At 31.5% G+C, this 16388-nt stretch overlaps 2 protein-coding genes across 6 annotated transcripts; both read left to right on the plus strand.

The window, feature by feature from the left end:
* Positions 1 to 687: 687 nt before the first annotated feature.
* LOC120078012 (E3 ubiquitin-protein ligase Os04g0590900-like) lies at positions 688 to 1975 on the plus strand. The gene has a single exon (XM_039032185.2). It carries the CDS (start codon positions 798 to 800, stop codon positions 1821 to 1823), a length of 1026 nt encoding a protein of 341 aa, XP_038888113.1. The 5' UTR covers positions 688 to 797; the 3' UTR covers positions 1824 to 1975.
* A 9155-nt stretch (positions 1976 to 11130) lies between these two features.
* On the plus strand, positions 11131 to 14591 carry LOC120078710 (Tetratricopeptide repeat (TPR)-like superfamily protein). Of its 5 annotated transcripts, none has more exons than XM_039033008.2 (4): positions 11182 to 11296; positions 11373 to 11462; positions 11543 to 11843; positions 13552 to 14591. In XM_039033008.2, exons 2-4 carry the CDS (start codon positions 11458 to 11460, stop codon positions 14443 to 14445), a joined length of 1200 nt encoding a protein of 399 aa, XP_038888936.1. In that variant the 5' UTR covers positions 11182 to 11296; positions 11373 to 11457; the 3' UTR covers positions 14446 to 14591. The 5 variants fall into 5 exon arrangements, with proteins under 5 accessions (XP_038888934.1, XP_038888933.1, XP_038888935.1 ...); XM_039033009.2 differs by having other exon boundaries at positions 11552 to 11843; XM_039033006.2 differs by lacking the exon at positions 11373 to 11462 and having other exon boundaries at positions 11131 to 11296; positions 11552 to 11843.
* The last annotated feature ends 1797 nt before the right edge of the window (positions 14592 to 16388 follow it).

Consider the following 16388-nt stretch of genomic DNA (forward strand, 5'->3'; position numbering starts at 1 on the left):
AATAATAATAATATAAATGAAAAAATGTATGAAATAAAAAAAGAAAAAATAAAAATTAGATAAACAATAAAAATTTCGAATCAAATAGAAAAAGAAGGTTACAAAACTAAATATGATAAAATATATATATAAAAAAAATGAATAGGTATTAGTGGAGAAAAATCAGGAAGATATTATGTTATAATAAAATATCACGAAAATAATGGTTAAAATCACATTACTTCACATTACAATTACAAATGTATATTAGTTAATTACGAGAATATATTGATATTGGTGGAAAAAAATTAAGAAAATATAATATTATGTTATAATAAAAAATGACAATGATGTGTAAAAGCTAATTTCACGTTACATTTAGTGTAAATATATATGAATTAATTACCAAACTTATGGAGAGCAAACTAGAAATAGGAATGAAATGGGACATATGAGGTATATATTTTGCTAGATTCTAAGGGAATCTAGAATTTGCCAAATCTCCAAAACAAACCACAAAATATTGTTATATACTCCAATTTCCCTATTTAAAACCGTTGGTATATATTTTTCGGGAGTTTGTGACTTGGCATAGGAGTCATGTTCTTTAGTGGGCCGCACCAGGCCCAAATACATTAAGTACAAGCATTGACTCAATCCATTAGGCAAAAAAGTCAACAATCGGGACAAAGAATAATCCATCAACGCAATTACAAAAACATTCAAAACTTTCGGTGACCTACTTTCTTAAACCACTCCTTTCAATCCGCCGCCTGATTTTCTCAATTTCAACTCTTCTGTTCTCTTCAAATTCCGCCATGGATTTCATCTCCACGAGAAAACTCCTCTCCGACGACGAAGATGACATCGAGAAATTCTGCAAAGACTGCCACGAGTACCTTACCGGTTCTTGCTCTTCCGATTGCATCGAAAAATGCCCAAAACTCTGCTATATCTCAATGTCAATCCCACCGCCGCCCTCTAAATCGCCTCACAAACTCTCCAATTTGGTTACCTCCACCATCGCCCTTCTCTCCTTCACCTTCCTCCTCGTTCTCTGCTACGCCATCTATGCTCGTTTCTACTCCGGCCGCCGCAGACGGATTCGTCGCCCCGATCCACCACCGCCCGTGACTCACCACCAGCATGACTTTCTCGACGAAGAACAAGGCCCTGTTTTGGATCACCCCATTTGGTACATCCGCACCGTCGGCCTCCCGCCGGCCGTTATCGAGGCTATCGCCGTCTGCAAGTTTAAATCCGGCGAGGGTTTGATCGATGGAACAGAATGCTCTGTTTGTTTGAGCGAATTTGAAGAGGATGAAACCTTGAGGCTTTTGCCAAAGTGTAGCCACGCTTTTCATCTCCCCTGTATTGATACTTGGCTTCGATCTCACACTAATTGCCCCATGTGCCGTGCTCCTGTTGTAGCTCAGCCCACCGCCGCCGCTTCTCCGCCACCACCACAGCCTCCAGCCGAAACCCAGATGAGGGAATGGCAAAGGGGAGAGGGAGATGGAGCCAATTTGGGGGAAAGTTCCACTAGAAATGAAGAACAAGAACAAGAACAAGTAGAAATCCATTTTCCTGAAGAAGATTTAGAAGAAATTCAGCCAGTGAGAAGATCTATATCACTAGATTCTTTATCAGCTCTTCGAATCAGCTCAGTTTTTGCTAATGTTAATGAAAAAATGGACTCTGAAGCTGAATCAATGCAGAGAAATGGGAATGAATCGAAGAAATCATATCAAGGGAGAGGCAATTCTTCTTCTGCTATGAACAGGTCAGTTTCATGTAGTGGGAAGTTTCTAATGAGAAGAAGTGCTGAAACTAATCAAAGTTGAATTTTTTTTGCTTTTTCTCTTTTTGAGTATCTCTGAAGATGGGGATGTCTATACAAACTCTTAGAAAGCTGAGAGGATCTGAAGGTTTTTTTTTTGTCAAGTACAGATGATATGAAAAGATTAATGATATACATGCATACAAAGTTGAAATATATTTCTTGTGTAGTGTTCTGGCTGTGGATTATGCTTCTCAATTACATGATTATAAGCAAAGTATGTCAATATCATCATTGAACACAACTTAATCAGGATGATGTTTGTTGTTTTTAGTTAGTGAGTGAGCAAATCTTGGTAAGAACTCACCAACTTTTTCAATTTGATTTCTTAATTTATGTTAGTTTTTAGTAGCATGATTATGTTTTGAGAGTTTTTGAAATGTGTCATTTTGGTATTTATCCATTCAATATTTGGAGTGATTAGTTCATTCATCTATGATACAATTGAACCTTGTTGGGACTAAGTAGTTGCTATTTTTCTTGATATAAAAGATAATGAGATTGAAAATTATAGTTTTAATGATTTCTATTTGATCTCTATAGATGATATGATAATACTTTTTCCATTCAGTATAAACCAGCCAAACTAGCCAAGCAATAAAGGGAGGTAATATGAAAAATTTCATATTACTTCCATAGTACTAAGAAAATTTTGTGTGGTTGATTGCTGAAATGACCATAAAAATCAAGGTATATATCAAATTCTAAGTGTAAGTCATCTTGAACACATGTCACTTAACATGCTATTGAAGAAGTTACAACACTTGCATAACCATAATATTTATAATGCCTTTTGTTATAGCCATAATATTTATAATGTTTTTTTTGTTGTCACCAAGATGGCTAATAATATTGTTTGGGATAGTTGCAAATATAGCAATTAGACATAAAGTATTAACTGATATCATACGATGTAAAAGAATTCGTAAATATAAGAAAATTTAGATTTAGCTCTTAAAGTCTACGAGTGTTACCATATCACTAATAGGGGTTATTATGGGAAAATCCTTTACGAAGGAGAGAACAATGATATATGAAAAATCACGATCTGGTGATATAATGCAGGGTCTTCCAAAAGTGGAACAAGTGTTAGAAGTGTGTTCGATTGATTCAATATCGATGAGCTTAGAAAAGAGAGTTGAGGGTTGGAATGAGTGTATAACAAAACTTCTTGGAATTCCTTGGGGAGTGCAAAGCCTTATTTCTTTGGTTAATAAGATCCAAAAGGGTTCTCGATGTTAGGGGTGGAGATCCATAATAAACATATATAAATTCTTATACGTCAAATAACATCAAAAGTGTTGGTTTCAAAAGATGGAATGTCTAATGTTTTTTTTACCTGGAGAACTAATTGGATTGTTCGAGCGAAACGAACGGGATGCTTTGGAAGAAGTGATCTGTTATCGAGTGCCATATTATTGGGAATAACGAAAACATCTCTAAATACTCATTTTTGCATATCCGAAGCAAGTTTTCAAGAAACAGCTCGAGTTTTAGCAAAAGCCACTCTCCTGGTTGAAAGGTATCCTTCTAGGAAGGATGATACCTGTTGGTACCGAATTCAAAGGATTAGCACAACGTTCGAGGCAATATAACAACCTCAAATCAATAGCATTTCGTCAAAAAGAATAGGCAATGATAAAATTTTCACTGATAGATTTTATTATATTTATAATTCTTTAAAATTGCTAATACTTAATTATTATCTTTAAAAGTGCCTCCCACTGCAATTACTTTATAATTTGTTGGTTAAATACTCTCGTGTACTCTATACTAGTTTGAAAGGATGATAATATAATGTTCTTCTAAATGTTGGAGCAAATGAAACAAGAATATCTTCGAAATCTATTTATCCAATGATCTATCATCGTAGGTTTCTATTTAGTTCCAATTAGTTTTCAAAACAAAACCATTTAGTCAACTTTGAACTTACATTTCAAGCAACTCGCAACTTGCAACTTGCAACTCTTTAAATGCACGTCGAGTATTGAAAAGTCATGCTAGGTGACTCCATAACAAGATCTAGAAAACCATCCACCAATGATGAAGAAAAATTAAAATTTGAAGAAAGAAAAATTAACCCCTAAAACAAAGACATAACAAGGTCTATATTTTATGATGAAAAAGTACTTAGGTGTATTCCGACTACATTCATCTTTGTGTAATCCACTCAAGTGTTCAATTATAAATTGCCACACGAAAAACTTTTATTCAATCTAAAAAATATATTTCTTTATATATTTTTTTTATTGTGATTGTAATGGATGCATGAAAATGAGTGTAAGCTATCTTACATCCAAGTCTTACTTTTTGATTTTCATGATGAAGCATCCAAAATCAAGCCTCCAAGAAGTTTTGTTCCCTAGTTTATGATTGACTTGTTGACACCTAACTTAAGAAAAATAATAATAATTAATAAATAAATAAATTTAAATTGGAGATGTGCTCAACATGGCAAGTTTAAAACTAATGTTATTTGGCAAACAAGTTTTATAGGAACAAAAACTATGGGATTGTACCCATTCCTATGTAAAAAAAAAAAAAAAAAAAACTATGGTATTCTTTTGAGAAAAGCGTCAAAATTATTTGGAAACTGTTTTCCAAAGTTTTCTAAATAAATATTTTAAGTTCAAAATGGAAATGTAAAAGTTATGTTTGAATAACTTTAATTTTTAGAATTTTGTTTATATACTTTTATATTTTATTTTTTATGAAAAATTATTTTGAATCACAAAACTAAAAATAATTACAAATAATAACAAAAGATCACACTTTATCTACGATAAATCGGGATAGAATATTATTTGTGTCTATCATAACACAGATAATAGTTTAGCGTGGTCTAACGCAGATAGACAATAAAATTTTATTATATTTATAAATATTTTGATTTAATTTCCTATATTTGAAACCAACCCTTATTTTAATGTGTTCTTAGTATAAGATATTTTCAAAATAATGTTGTTGTTATTCATTCTAAAATCATAAAATTATAAAACAGTTATTTCAAGATGCATAGAAATTAAGGTTGGCAATAGGGTCGGGTCGGGACGGGCAAGGAGGGGGTCTCCATCCCCGTCCTTGATGGGGAAATTTATCCCATCCCCACCCCATCCCCAACATTTGAAGGCGAGCATGGGGGCGGGAATTCCCCATTGGGTAAACGGGTCACATGGGGATTCATTCCTCATTTTCCCTTTATTGGGGCATTTTTTCATTTTTTTTTTAAATTCTCTTTGGTTTAGGTTGGGATACTTTAATTGTGCTTAGATTGAGCTAAATGTAAAAAAATTAAAAATTCTTATCAATAGAAAAATTCCAAAAATATTTACACGTTATAACTCCAAGGAGAAGATGCGAGTTCGATTCCCACTATCCGCCGAGGACGAGGATAATGGGTTAATATTTTTCATTTAATAGGATAAATTATATAGTTGACCGTGATAGTATAGTGGTTCTATCCTCCCCTTCTTTTCCTCCCATCTAGAAAGAAAAAAAGCTAACATAGCAAAAGTTCCAAGAGTACTTTGTACTTTTAGAACTTTTTGCTATAAAGTGTGAATATTTTTTTATATTTAAAAATCTAATCGGGGGGTTGAGGATACCCTCTCCATCCCCACCCCGTCCCCAGTTCGGGGACCTTGATTTGACCTCATCCCTGATCAAAATCGGAAATTTCCAATTCCGATCGAGGCACGACCCCACGAGGATCCGACCCGCGGAGAACTTTGCCAACCCTAATAGAAATACATAGACTTTTACAGGTTAATCAAAATCATAGATTATATATATATAAAAGAATATGATGAAAAAGAATTTTAGATCTTAAAATCCAAAATATAAATAAAAAAATGTCAATTTATGGATTATTCCACAATGTCCTCCCAACTCTTGAATATTTGAGTTGATGGTTTTCATGATTAGTACATGATATGAAAAGAAGGAAGCTTGGATTCAAGTACTTAAAGCTTTTTGGAATGGTAAAATTATAAAAAAACGTTTGAAACGCTCTATTTTTCTTTTATTATATTGAACAAATATCTTAATTAGAATTTAGGGGAACATTTTATCAAATATTTTGACCATTTAATCAACCAGTTGGTAAAGTTTCTTTTTTAGTTGTTAATTGTGTGTTTACAACAACAACCTTCACATTAATTAACATACATGAAAACACACATCTTATTTGACACTATACTTAACCTTCAAATTAATATATTTGATAAAATCACTTTTCGTCCTAGAAAATTTATAAAATAATAATATATTCTTTAAATTATAGTTTGTAATGATTTAGTCCTCTATCCTATTTTTAAATTTGTAAAAATTTAGTCTGTGAAATTTAATAATTAAGTATCAATTTAGTCATTAGAATTTATAATTTGTAACGAATCAACCCCTATCGTGAAAAATACTATTAAGATTTAATGAAATTTCTTTATATCAAAATTGACAATTAAGTTTGGTGAAATTTTTTACGATATGGACTAAATTGTAACAAATTTTAAACTATAGGAACTAAATTGTTACAAACTAAAATTCAAGAATTAAATTATTACATATTTGAAAGTACAAGAACTAAGGCCCGTTTGCTTGATTTGAGAAAGAAGTGTTTTTCAAAAACTCATTTTTATTTAAATATTTTTGACAAAAATTGTTGAAAATACACTTCAAAAGCTAATTTTTTCTAAAATGGCTTATTTTTTAAATTAAACACTTAAAAATATATTCCAAACACATTTTAAATCATTACAAACCAAAGTTTAGAGAATCGTTACTTCTATTAAAGTTTTAAGGACTAGAAGTGATTCTTATAGGAAGCCAAATAGGAAAACTTGCTTCTAGAGGATAAGGGCTACATTTTATTTGGCATATGAGTGAGATGGTTACTGATTAGAATCCTACCAAACAAATTGTGCAAGCCTAGGAACAATTACTAGGTTTTTTAATACTAAGTTTCACCGTGATTCTTGTTCTAATCTTATACGTTCTAAACTTTCTTCCGAGAGAATAAAGATATGATTGAAATGACTTTTCAGATGATTAAAACATTTAGCCTTTCATTAGAGTTTTTATTACATATACCGAATTAATCTTTCTTTTTTAAAAGAACATTAATTTTATGATATTTTGTATGATGGTATATGTATGCAAAATATATTAAGGGCTGCATTTAATTTGTTAATAAAACACTCTTAGTTAGTTTGGTAGAATGCAGGTCTCAAAAACCTGATGTCATAGGTTCAACTCCTACCGTGGATTTGAACCAATTACTTATGGCTTTGTCAAATCGGTATGACAATCCTATAGAGGCGAAGTGAATAGGATTTATTAAAATTAATTAAAACTTTTTTCTGGAGTGTGCCCAATTAAACAAATCAATAAATATTTTGCTGGTAATTAATTTAAACAAGGTTTTCATACAAATAAATTCAACCCAAAGTAACCAAGAAATTAAAATATCTTTAAGTACTCTATTTAAATAAGATTAGTAAATGACATAGAAATTTAATAGCTATCAATCAAAATAAACCAATATGAGTAACTAATTTAAATAACAAAAAGTTATTGATTTCATGCAATTAAATGTAATAACAAAACTCATTGCAAAAATAAAGTAGGAGATGGAAAGACAAATTGACACTGATTTTATAGTGGTTCGATACAATCGACCTACATCTATTTCTCAAACTCCTTTTGGATACTTGTGTTTGACTCTTTCCATGACTTAAAGTTAAACCGCTACAATATTATTTTTCCGGGAGAAAGAACAAATATTATCCTTTTCACGATTAAGGATCAAACTATTACAACACTCATGTTATTAACCTCTTACAATAGATTTGAAAGAATTAAAAAGCAAAATGAGAAAAACTCTTTTAGAGAGTAGATTTACAAATTGTAATACACAATCAATTAATCCTCACAACATAAAATATCCCTCTCAAGAATAAGATGAAAAGAAGAAAGGCTTGCTAGAACTTTGTATTTTATGGAGAATTGAAAATAATAAAAATTATTATTAAAATTTGGAGAAGATGATGAGTGAAAATAGAGGGGGAAGATAGTGAAAACTAAAGTTAATTTGGATCTTTAGATCTTTTTAAAATTTAAATCCACGGTGGAGATTTAAAAGTGGGAATAATAATGATAATAATAATAATAATAACAAAAAGCTTTAATGACACTATGTATTAAATGTATTTTCTTAGAAATTATATTAACCGCTAAACATAAACATAATATAATATAATATAATATATATTTTTTAAAATCAATTTATTTTAAAATCTTACAAAAATAAAAAAGTCCATCATATATCACTTATCATTACTCCACATGATCAATTGATTCACTTGGATGAAAAATATGTCACGTCATCACCTCGGATATTTTTCTATTAAATTTATTTCAATTATATCTTCTTCGTTTGAGCTCTAATTTGTTTGATTTAAATTGTATTAGAATCAATATTTTGAATTCTAGATAATAGACCGTTCAAAAGACTAAAATTATTAGTGAATAAAGAAGGTTTTTTTTTTTTTTATCAATATTAATTAATTAAAATTAATTAATTTGATATTAAAACAAAAAAGCCAACAAGCTTAGCATGATGTTACTCTAACATCGAGTTAAAAATGCCTATTTTATTAAATTTTTTAATAAACCATAAGCCACAATGAGTCTATTGTATGTAATTATTATAAATTATACATAAAATATGTACATAAATATATCTTATCCACATGAAATAGGATCAACACAAGAAAGAACACTTGTAATATATTGGTTATTAGAGCATCCCAAAAATGATGATACACAATTTCAAATTAAGGAAAAAAAATTCATCTTGATAACACAAGAGACTTGAGAAACGATCGAAGCGAATAAAATAAAGGAAAAAGTTAGAAGAGTCCAAATTCTAGAAGCATGAAAAGTGACTGGATTAATCTTGGTCACTCTTTGGAATACGATGGAAGAAGAGAGAAAATTCTCAAAACGAGAAAAAATTGTGGTTTCCACAATGGAATATAATAAGTATGATTTTGAGTAAGTATTTACATAATCTTCTTCTATTCTAAGAAATGATTATTCACTCAATGGAATCGATTGTTGGGATATTCACTAAATAAAAGTCAGAATATGGTTCTTATGGGTTGTTTAACAAAATATGTGCTAATTACACATAAAAAAATATTATTTTTTTATTAGGTACCATTTCTCTTTGTGGGCTTGGCACTACTCTATTTGAGGGGGCATTTGTTGTTACTATTGAAGGTTCTTCGGTGGTGGGAGCTCAGAGTTTTCACTATTGGGTCTAGTCCTCTGGTTGGTCTGGTGGTGTCTCAAGTGTCCGTGTCGTCTAAGGATATTGTAAATTCTTCTCTTCCCTTGGTGGTTGTTCTCTTAAGATGATGTCTTCCTTTTTCAGTCGATTGTTGCTCCGTGGTTAATGAGTCTAAACTCTTGGTGAACTTCCAAGATCCCTTTAACTAGTCAAAGTACTTAGGATAGTTTATTTTGGTGTGATTTCCATGGTTTCTTCTAGCTCGATATGTGAGCTTATCCTTTATTTTTGCTTCTTTGCTTTGGTTGTTTGACTTGTGTTAGCTCTAGCTTTTGTACTTCGGTTTTATTTTGTTTTGTGCCTTGAACTTAGACTAAAAGGTTCTTTTTTGCAATATATTATATCACCTTTGAAAAAACAACTATGTCAAACATAATTGTAGTTCAATTTCTCATATGAGGCTCCCTACTTCTAAATTCTAAATTTACAATACTATTTCACCCTAAAAAAGGTACTATATTAATGAAATCGAATAGCCAATTTGAAAGTAATTCAACCAATAAAAAAAAAAAACTAATTGAAACATATTTTCTTAACAAAAAAGTTTGAATCTCTACATGTTCACGTTTTCTTAATGAAGTGACGATCAAACCATCAACCTGTAGTTCAACAACTCATGTTTATTCATTAAGTTATGTTTAGCGTCATATTAACATTTTTAAACTTTAAATAAAATCAAAGAATTTTAAAAAATACTTTTTGTTTCATGGATGTAGTTAGTTCGAACTTTAGTTTCTAACAATTTAGTCATTATGTTTTTAATTTTGTAACAATTTAGTTCTAACTTTAATATGCAATAATATAATCATCATACTTTAAAATTTATAATGATTTAGTCCTTATCCTACAAATATTACTAATATTTAATGAAATTTCTTACATATATTGATCAATAAATTTATTAAGAACTTAATGTGTTACAAACCACAAGGATTAAGTCTTTGCACAATAAAAGACAACACTTAATTTTGATAGGATTTTTATATAAAATTGAAAATATATAAGTAAATTGTTACAAACAAAATTCATAGACTAATGCTCCATGGTAATGATTTCGGTTTTAGTTTTTTATTTTTGAATTTTATGCTTGTTACATCTTAAAATTTAAATTATGGTTTTCACATTTCTTAGAGAAGCACTTTGAAATTAGCTTACATACACTATTTCTAAAACAAAAGCAAATCTTTGGAAACTACTTCTCTTGATTTTTAAAAACATTAGTGTAGAGAATGGATTACAAAATATAGAAATTTATGGGTAAAAGTAGTGTTTATAGGCTTAATTTTTAAAAACTAAGGTCTCAATTGGTAACCATTTGATTCTTGAAAATTAAACTTATAAACACTATTTGTACCTATAAATTTCTTTGTTTCGTAATCTACTTTCCACTAATATTTTTAAAAAATCAAAGAAAATTTATATATAATTTTCAAAAACTTATTTTTGTTTATAGAATTTGATTAAAACTCAACCGTTTCTTAAAACAATGTGATAATGAGAACAACAAGTATAACGAACTCAAAAGTTTCAAACAAGTCAATATACGTCAAGTAATGATCTTGCCCAATGTATGGTACGTGCATGGTGTGAGTACGGTGATTTTGTATTCTTTTTTTGTTCAAAGTCCTCCTCTCTCGAAAGAGGGCATTTCAGATGGGGTTTCTATTCTCAATTGGTTTTTGGGATTGTGGTTGGAGGATGCTCGTAGTTTCGAATTTACTTAAAAACAAGAGTAATTGTTTTAAATGGTAAAACTACTAAAAATAGTTTCAAGTATAGCAAAATGTCATTATTTATCCATAATAGACCGAACTACAATAGACTTCTATCACTAAAGTCTATTGTAGTTTATCTCGATCTATCACAAATAGACAATGATATTTTACTACATCCGTAAATAAGTTAGTTAAAAAAAATAGAACACTAAAACAAAATTGTTAAAAAAAAAAGTCCAAATAATCAAACCAAAATACATTAAATTATTTTTTTGTGTAAAAAGAGTGTTACGCAATGTTGAAAAAGCTTACAAACTGGTCGCCGATTCAAAATTAAGCAAACGCGGAGATCAAGTCACCAAGTGAAGGATCCATTTCCATGGCTTCTCGTACTTTCTTCCTCACCTTTAGCCGGTAAGTATGAATTTTCCTTTTCCCTTTCTTTTCCACGCAATTTCATTCTTTCTCCATTTCTCCTTTTGGCTGCTAGGAAGATGTAGCTGTGTTTGATTTCAAACTTACTCCTTCAATTCAACGGAATCCCAATTCTGAAACTGAGATTACTGCAATTTTCCATGGGGTTGGTGTTGGGGTTGGGGTTGGGGTTGTGTTACTTCCTTCATTATTTGACGATTTTGTGTAAATTGATCTGAACCCTAGAAATTTCAGGAACAGAGGCTTCTTAAATCAAAATTTCAAGGCGATCCCGGTCTTCAGTGAAGTTAGTGTTTCCAACTATTGCTCTCATGGAGCTCTGAGGAGTGAATCTTTTGATGAATCAGTGAATTCTGAAGAAACCAATGACTTGAAGAGCAGGATATTTCGGCTCAGATTGCCCAAGCGAAGTGCTACCAACGTTCTTCAGAGATGGATGAGTGAGGGTAACCAAGTTACTATCACTGAGCTCCGGAATATCTCCAAAGAGCTCAGAAGGATTCAGCGGTATAAGCACGCTCTCGAGGTATTATTTTATCTGTTTTCTTCTTGCTTCTTACAAGTCTTCTGTTTTCAGATGATAAATACCAGTTTCAAATTGAAAGAGAAGTTTTTTTTTTTTTTTTTTTTTTTTTTTTTTTTGTTCTTTAACTGCTGTTGCGGCAACTCTCAAAGAGATCTTAAAAAAAAAAGAAATTGTACTCCTATGTAAATAAACACGAATATAAGTGAAAGTAGACAAATGCTTAAAATTTTTAGCTAAATAAGAAATCCTGGGGTACTACTATGCATTATTAATGATATTTCTTTTCAACACACGCATTTTGTTGATGAACATGAAGACAAGGGCAAGATCATGGAAGAAAACACCTAGTTGATTGAGTGCAGTAAGGATGCTTCTAAATTCACCCTTACTTTGTAGGCATTTGAGTTTCTTATCAAATTGTCTATTATTATCAATGAAAGCATGAAATCGTAGGTAGAAAGATTTGGCTTCAGATATGTCTTTGAGGGAGAATCTGAGTAAATGTATTTATCAGAAGAACTTAAATGGTATTGAAAACTTGATAATGATTTAATCGGAGCTGGTCCCTCACTTTGAATGGTTTAGCAGCTAAATGACTAGATGAAGGAGAAGAGATTTATGCAATTTGCTTACTTGACATGCTTAGACAAAGTCTTATACTTCATTTCACTCTTTCTAAAGAGTGTCCAGAGCTGAGAGAAAGGATTCCAGTGCACAAGGGGAGGGATGGCCAGTACGTTGTCGTGATGGATTTGCTGAGCTGGCACTAGTAACATGAGGCAAAATTTGGAGTTGGTTCACTATTGCTAGACAAATTACTGGGACCATTGTTTCTAGATTTTGGAGGGAGTAGACACTATCGTGTTGATAGCTTTGGATTTTGCAGCAGTAAGTCTTAGTCTCAAAGTGATGACCCATCCTTTGCCTTGCAACATCAAGTTTTTGAAGCTTTCAGTTGGTCCTATGTCCTCTCCAATAGACCCATGGAGTTGGATCAGTATGCTTCTATTGGATCTTCCATTAGAGAATACAACAGAAATTATTTGGACAAACATTGTTGCTGCTGTTTTATGGAAGACATGGGATGAAGGAAACACTAGGATTTTCCAGGAAAAAACCAAATCTATCAGAGAAAGTCCTAAATTCTGCTATCTTCAATGCATTCTTTTGCTGTAAATCTGTACTGGCATTTCAAGACCATAGTTACTAATTGGAAACATCTTTCGTATATCCTATAAATGAGCCTTTTTTTGGATATTTCATTCAATCAATGAAATTGTTTCTTATTAAAAAAATGTTGAAAAGAAAAGGAGTAATTTCCCAGTTTGAAGTCTTCCTTAATCCTCAGAGAATGTAATTGACATATCCTGAGAGTCCAATTAAATGGTTGAAGAATTTCATTTAAATGTTCCTTTAAAGAATACTCGGCTGCATGAAATTATTAACGATGCTAATATTGAGGAAGAAGGGTTCAAGTTGCATATTACTTCAAGTGAAATTGTATTTTATGTTTGCTAAAATCTTTATTATTTCTCGTTCGAGAAAAAGGATAAGGAAATGGTTAGAAAGATCACCATCGTTTTGTTTGGCTCATGATCTGTAGAACACTGATCAGGGGATTTTATGTCATCTTCTCTATTTACCTGACAATCTGTCAACATTATATTTTCCACATAATTCACTGCCAATATTATTTTCTTGCATGCAGATTTTAGAATGGATGGTAACTCATAATGAGTTTGAGTTATCTGATTCTGACTTTGCAATCCGAATTGACTTGATGACCAAAGTATTTGGCATCGATGCTGCTGAACGATACTTTGAAGGTCTGCCTACTGATTCCAAAACTTGCGAGACTTATACTGCTCTCCTTCACTCTTTTGCTGGGTCCAAACTGACTGAAAAGGCTGAATCTCTTTATGCAAAGATAATGGAGTTGGATATACCTCTCACCGCCCTTCCATTCAACGAGATGATGACTTTGTACATGTCGGTTGGGCAAGTAGAAAAGGTATCCTCGATAATAGATGACCTGAAACAAAGGATGGTTCATCCTGACATTTTCACTTATAATCTCTGGATCAGCTCTCTAGCTGGAGCTTTAAATATTGATGGTGTTAGACAGATTCTCAACGAGATGAATCAAAAACCCAACTCAAACGAAGATTGGGTGCGATATATCGATCTCGTCAACATATATGTTAAGTCAGCTCATCTATTGCATTCAGGGTTGAACTCCTTAGTCGAGTCTGAGAGTGGCATTTCTCAGCGAGAATGGATTACATATGACCTCCTCATTATCTTATATGCTGGTCTAGGAAACAAAGACAAAATCGATCAGATTTGGAGATCACTGAAGATGACGAAGCAAAAAATGACAAGCAGAAATTACATTTGCATTTTATCTTGTTACCTGATGCTTGATCATTTGAAGGAAATTGGTGAAGTTATTGACCAATGGAAACAATCAACTACAACAGATTTTGATGTTTCTGCTTGTAACAGGCTTGTAAATGCATTTGTTGAAGCTGGCTTGAACGAGAAAGCCAACAATTTTGTTACACTTTTGATTCAGAAGAACTGTGAACCCACAGAAGCTTAGTGGTCGAAAGTAGGTTTAAATCCTAATTTAGTCCATCTCATTTTTTATTCATCAAGTTTCAAATATTTTGTTCTTAATTTTTCATTCAAAAGTTGTCTTGAAATATTGTTTCAGTGATTATTATTTATAGGTTATTTTCGAGTCAATTTATTTATAAATATAGCAAAATGTCATTGTCTATCCGTGATAGATAGTGATAGGATAGACAATGATAGATGTTGAGACTGAAAAATATCTAAATATCTATCAATTTAACATGTCTAATATATGAGGATGATTCTCTTTAATACATGACAATATTTCAAAGAAGTTAATTGGATGATTGCTTATGCTTAAAACTTGGCAAAAGCTAAAATTGCAACGACCAAGATAGAATTTAAAGGGAGTTGATTATAATCTTGGGTTATTATAGTTGAATTATAATAGCTTGTGTTTGGGGTGTAGATTATTTTAGTTTGAATTATAATAATATGTGTTTGGGTATAAACTATTTTAATTTGATAATAAAATGGTTAACAAATGAAGGTTTGAAATAGTGTTAACTGAAGTTAATTGGGACTACAAAATAGTTTAATGAAGTAAGAGATGATTATTATAGTTTTAGAATAGTCTCTGTTCCAAACACACTCTTGGATTTCCATTTTTAAATTAGTAAATCCATATTTTTCAATCAATATGAAAGATTTTCTTAAATAAAGGGAATAATTTATATTAGTGAGTCAATGATAGATGTTAACATCAAAACAATGTATTAGAGGAAGGGGAAATATCTTTTATGCCCTTATGTTCTTAAAAGGCATGGAGGCCACAAAAAACTTCACTTCTTAAAAAAAAAAAACTTCAATAGATGAAATTCTAACAACTTTCAGGAAGAAGAGGAAGTGTCCATTTGAATTGACTTTTAAGTTTCTAATTTTTTTCATTTTTCATTTTTCATTTTTCATTTTTTATTTATAAATATTTATTTAAACACTTAGAAAATCAATTCAAACACGTTCGAAAAATCACCACCAAAATTCAAAGTGACATCAAAATTCTCGTTTGAATCAATCAATTGATTAAAATTTAACAAAAGTTGGTTTGAATTAGATTTTTTTATGAGAAATTGTGTCAAATGAACTCAACTTTAAGATATATTTTCAAAAATATTTCAAATACTTTATTTTTCATTCATCGGTTTTCATCATTTTTCCTATTTTTGAGCTTTCCAAAATATCCTTATTACAGTTGATTATTATTGGTTTTTACTATTAAATTGGAATCTTGGAATATTTTGGCCAATTTATGAAGAAACCCATTATTGAAGTTGGAAATCTCCGCGGGATTGGGACTCCGCCTCGATCCTGTTTGATCGGGAATGAGGTCAAATTGAGGATAAAAAGTGGATCCCCGACTGGGGATAAGGCGAGGATGAGAACGGTATCCCACCTCGTCCCCTTCCCCGACCTTGTCTCGAATATTTTTTTAATATATATATATATATATAAAAGTATAAACGGGACATTTTTCCCTACGGGGACCCGATCTTTGAACGGAGATTCCCCGACCCCAATCTCGACTCCCTAGAACGAGGAATGGGACAGGGACGAGGATTATAAATCCCCACAAGGACGGAGACGGAGAGTGCATCCCCACCCATGCCCCACCCCATTGCCAACCCTACCCATTATCTATTATTTAGCCAGTGATGGCATAAAAGCCATTTAATTTTTTAAAAAAATTCCTACTGAAACGAGACCTATCATCATGGGTTACTTGTATTTAAAAAAATACTCAAGAAATTGGTAATTGCTCATTTACTTTTCCGAACTTGTATACACTAATCGAAAGTTGTGGTCTAAATAGAAGTTGTGAGCATTTTGTTCATACATAACTTCCATACCAAGATTAGCACGTTTAATAATATCAATCCGTGTCTAATTACATGATCTTGACTATCAACT

This window comes from Benincasa hispida, chromosome 5 (genome assembly GCF_027475165.1).
Source record: "Benincasa hispida cultivar pf3 chromosome 5, pf3_genome.v1.1, whole genome shotgun sequence".
NCBI lineage: Eukaryota > Viridiplantae > Streptophyta > Magnoliopsida > Cucurbitales > Cucurbitaceae > Benincasa > Benincasa hispida.

What these genes read in the sequence shown, in the direction of transcription:
- LOC120078710 (XM_039033005.2), top strand. Translation starts at nt 11,262, where the DNA reads ATGGCTTCTCGTACTTTCTTCCTCACCTTTAGCCG. An exon ending in TTCTTCCTCACCTTTAGCCG is followed by an intron (nt 11,297 to 11,542) that starts GTAAGTATGAAT and finishes TCTGAACCCTAG; the next exon opens with AAATTTCAGGAACAGAGGCT. An exon ending in GGTATAAGCACGCTCTCGAG is followed by an intron (nt 11,844 to 13,551) that starts GTATTATTTTAT and finishes TCTTGCATGCAG; the next exon opens with ATTTTAGAATGGATGGTAAC.
- LOC120078012 (XM_039032185.2), top strand. Translation starts at nt 798, where the DNA reads ATGGATTTCATCTCCACGAGAAAACTCCTCTCCGACGACGAAGATGAC.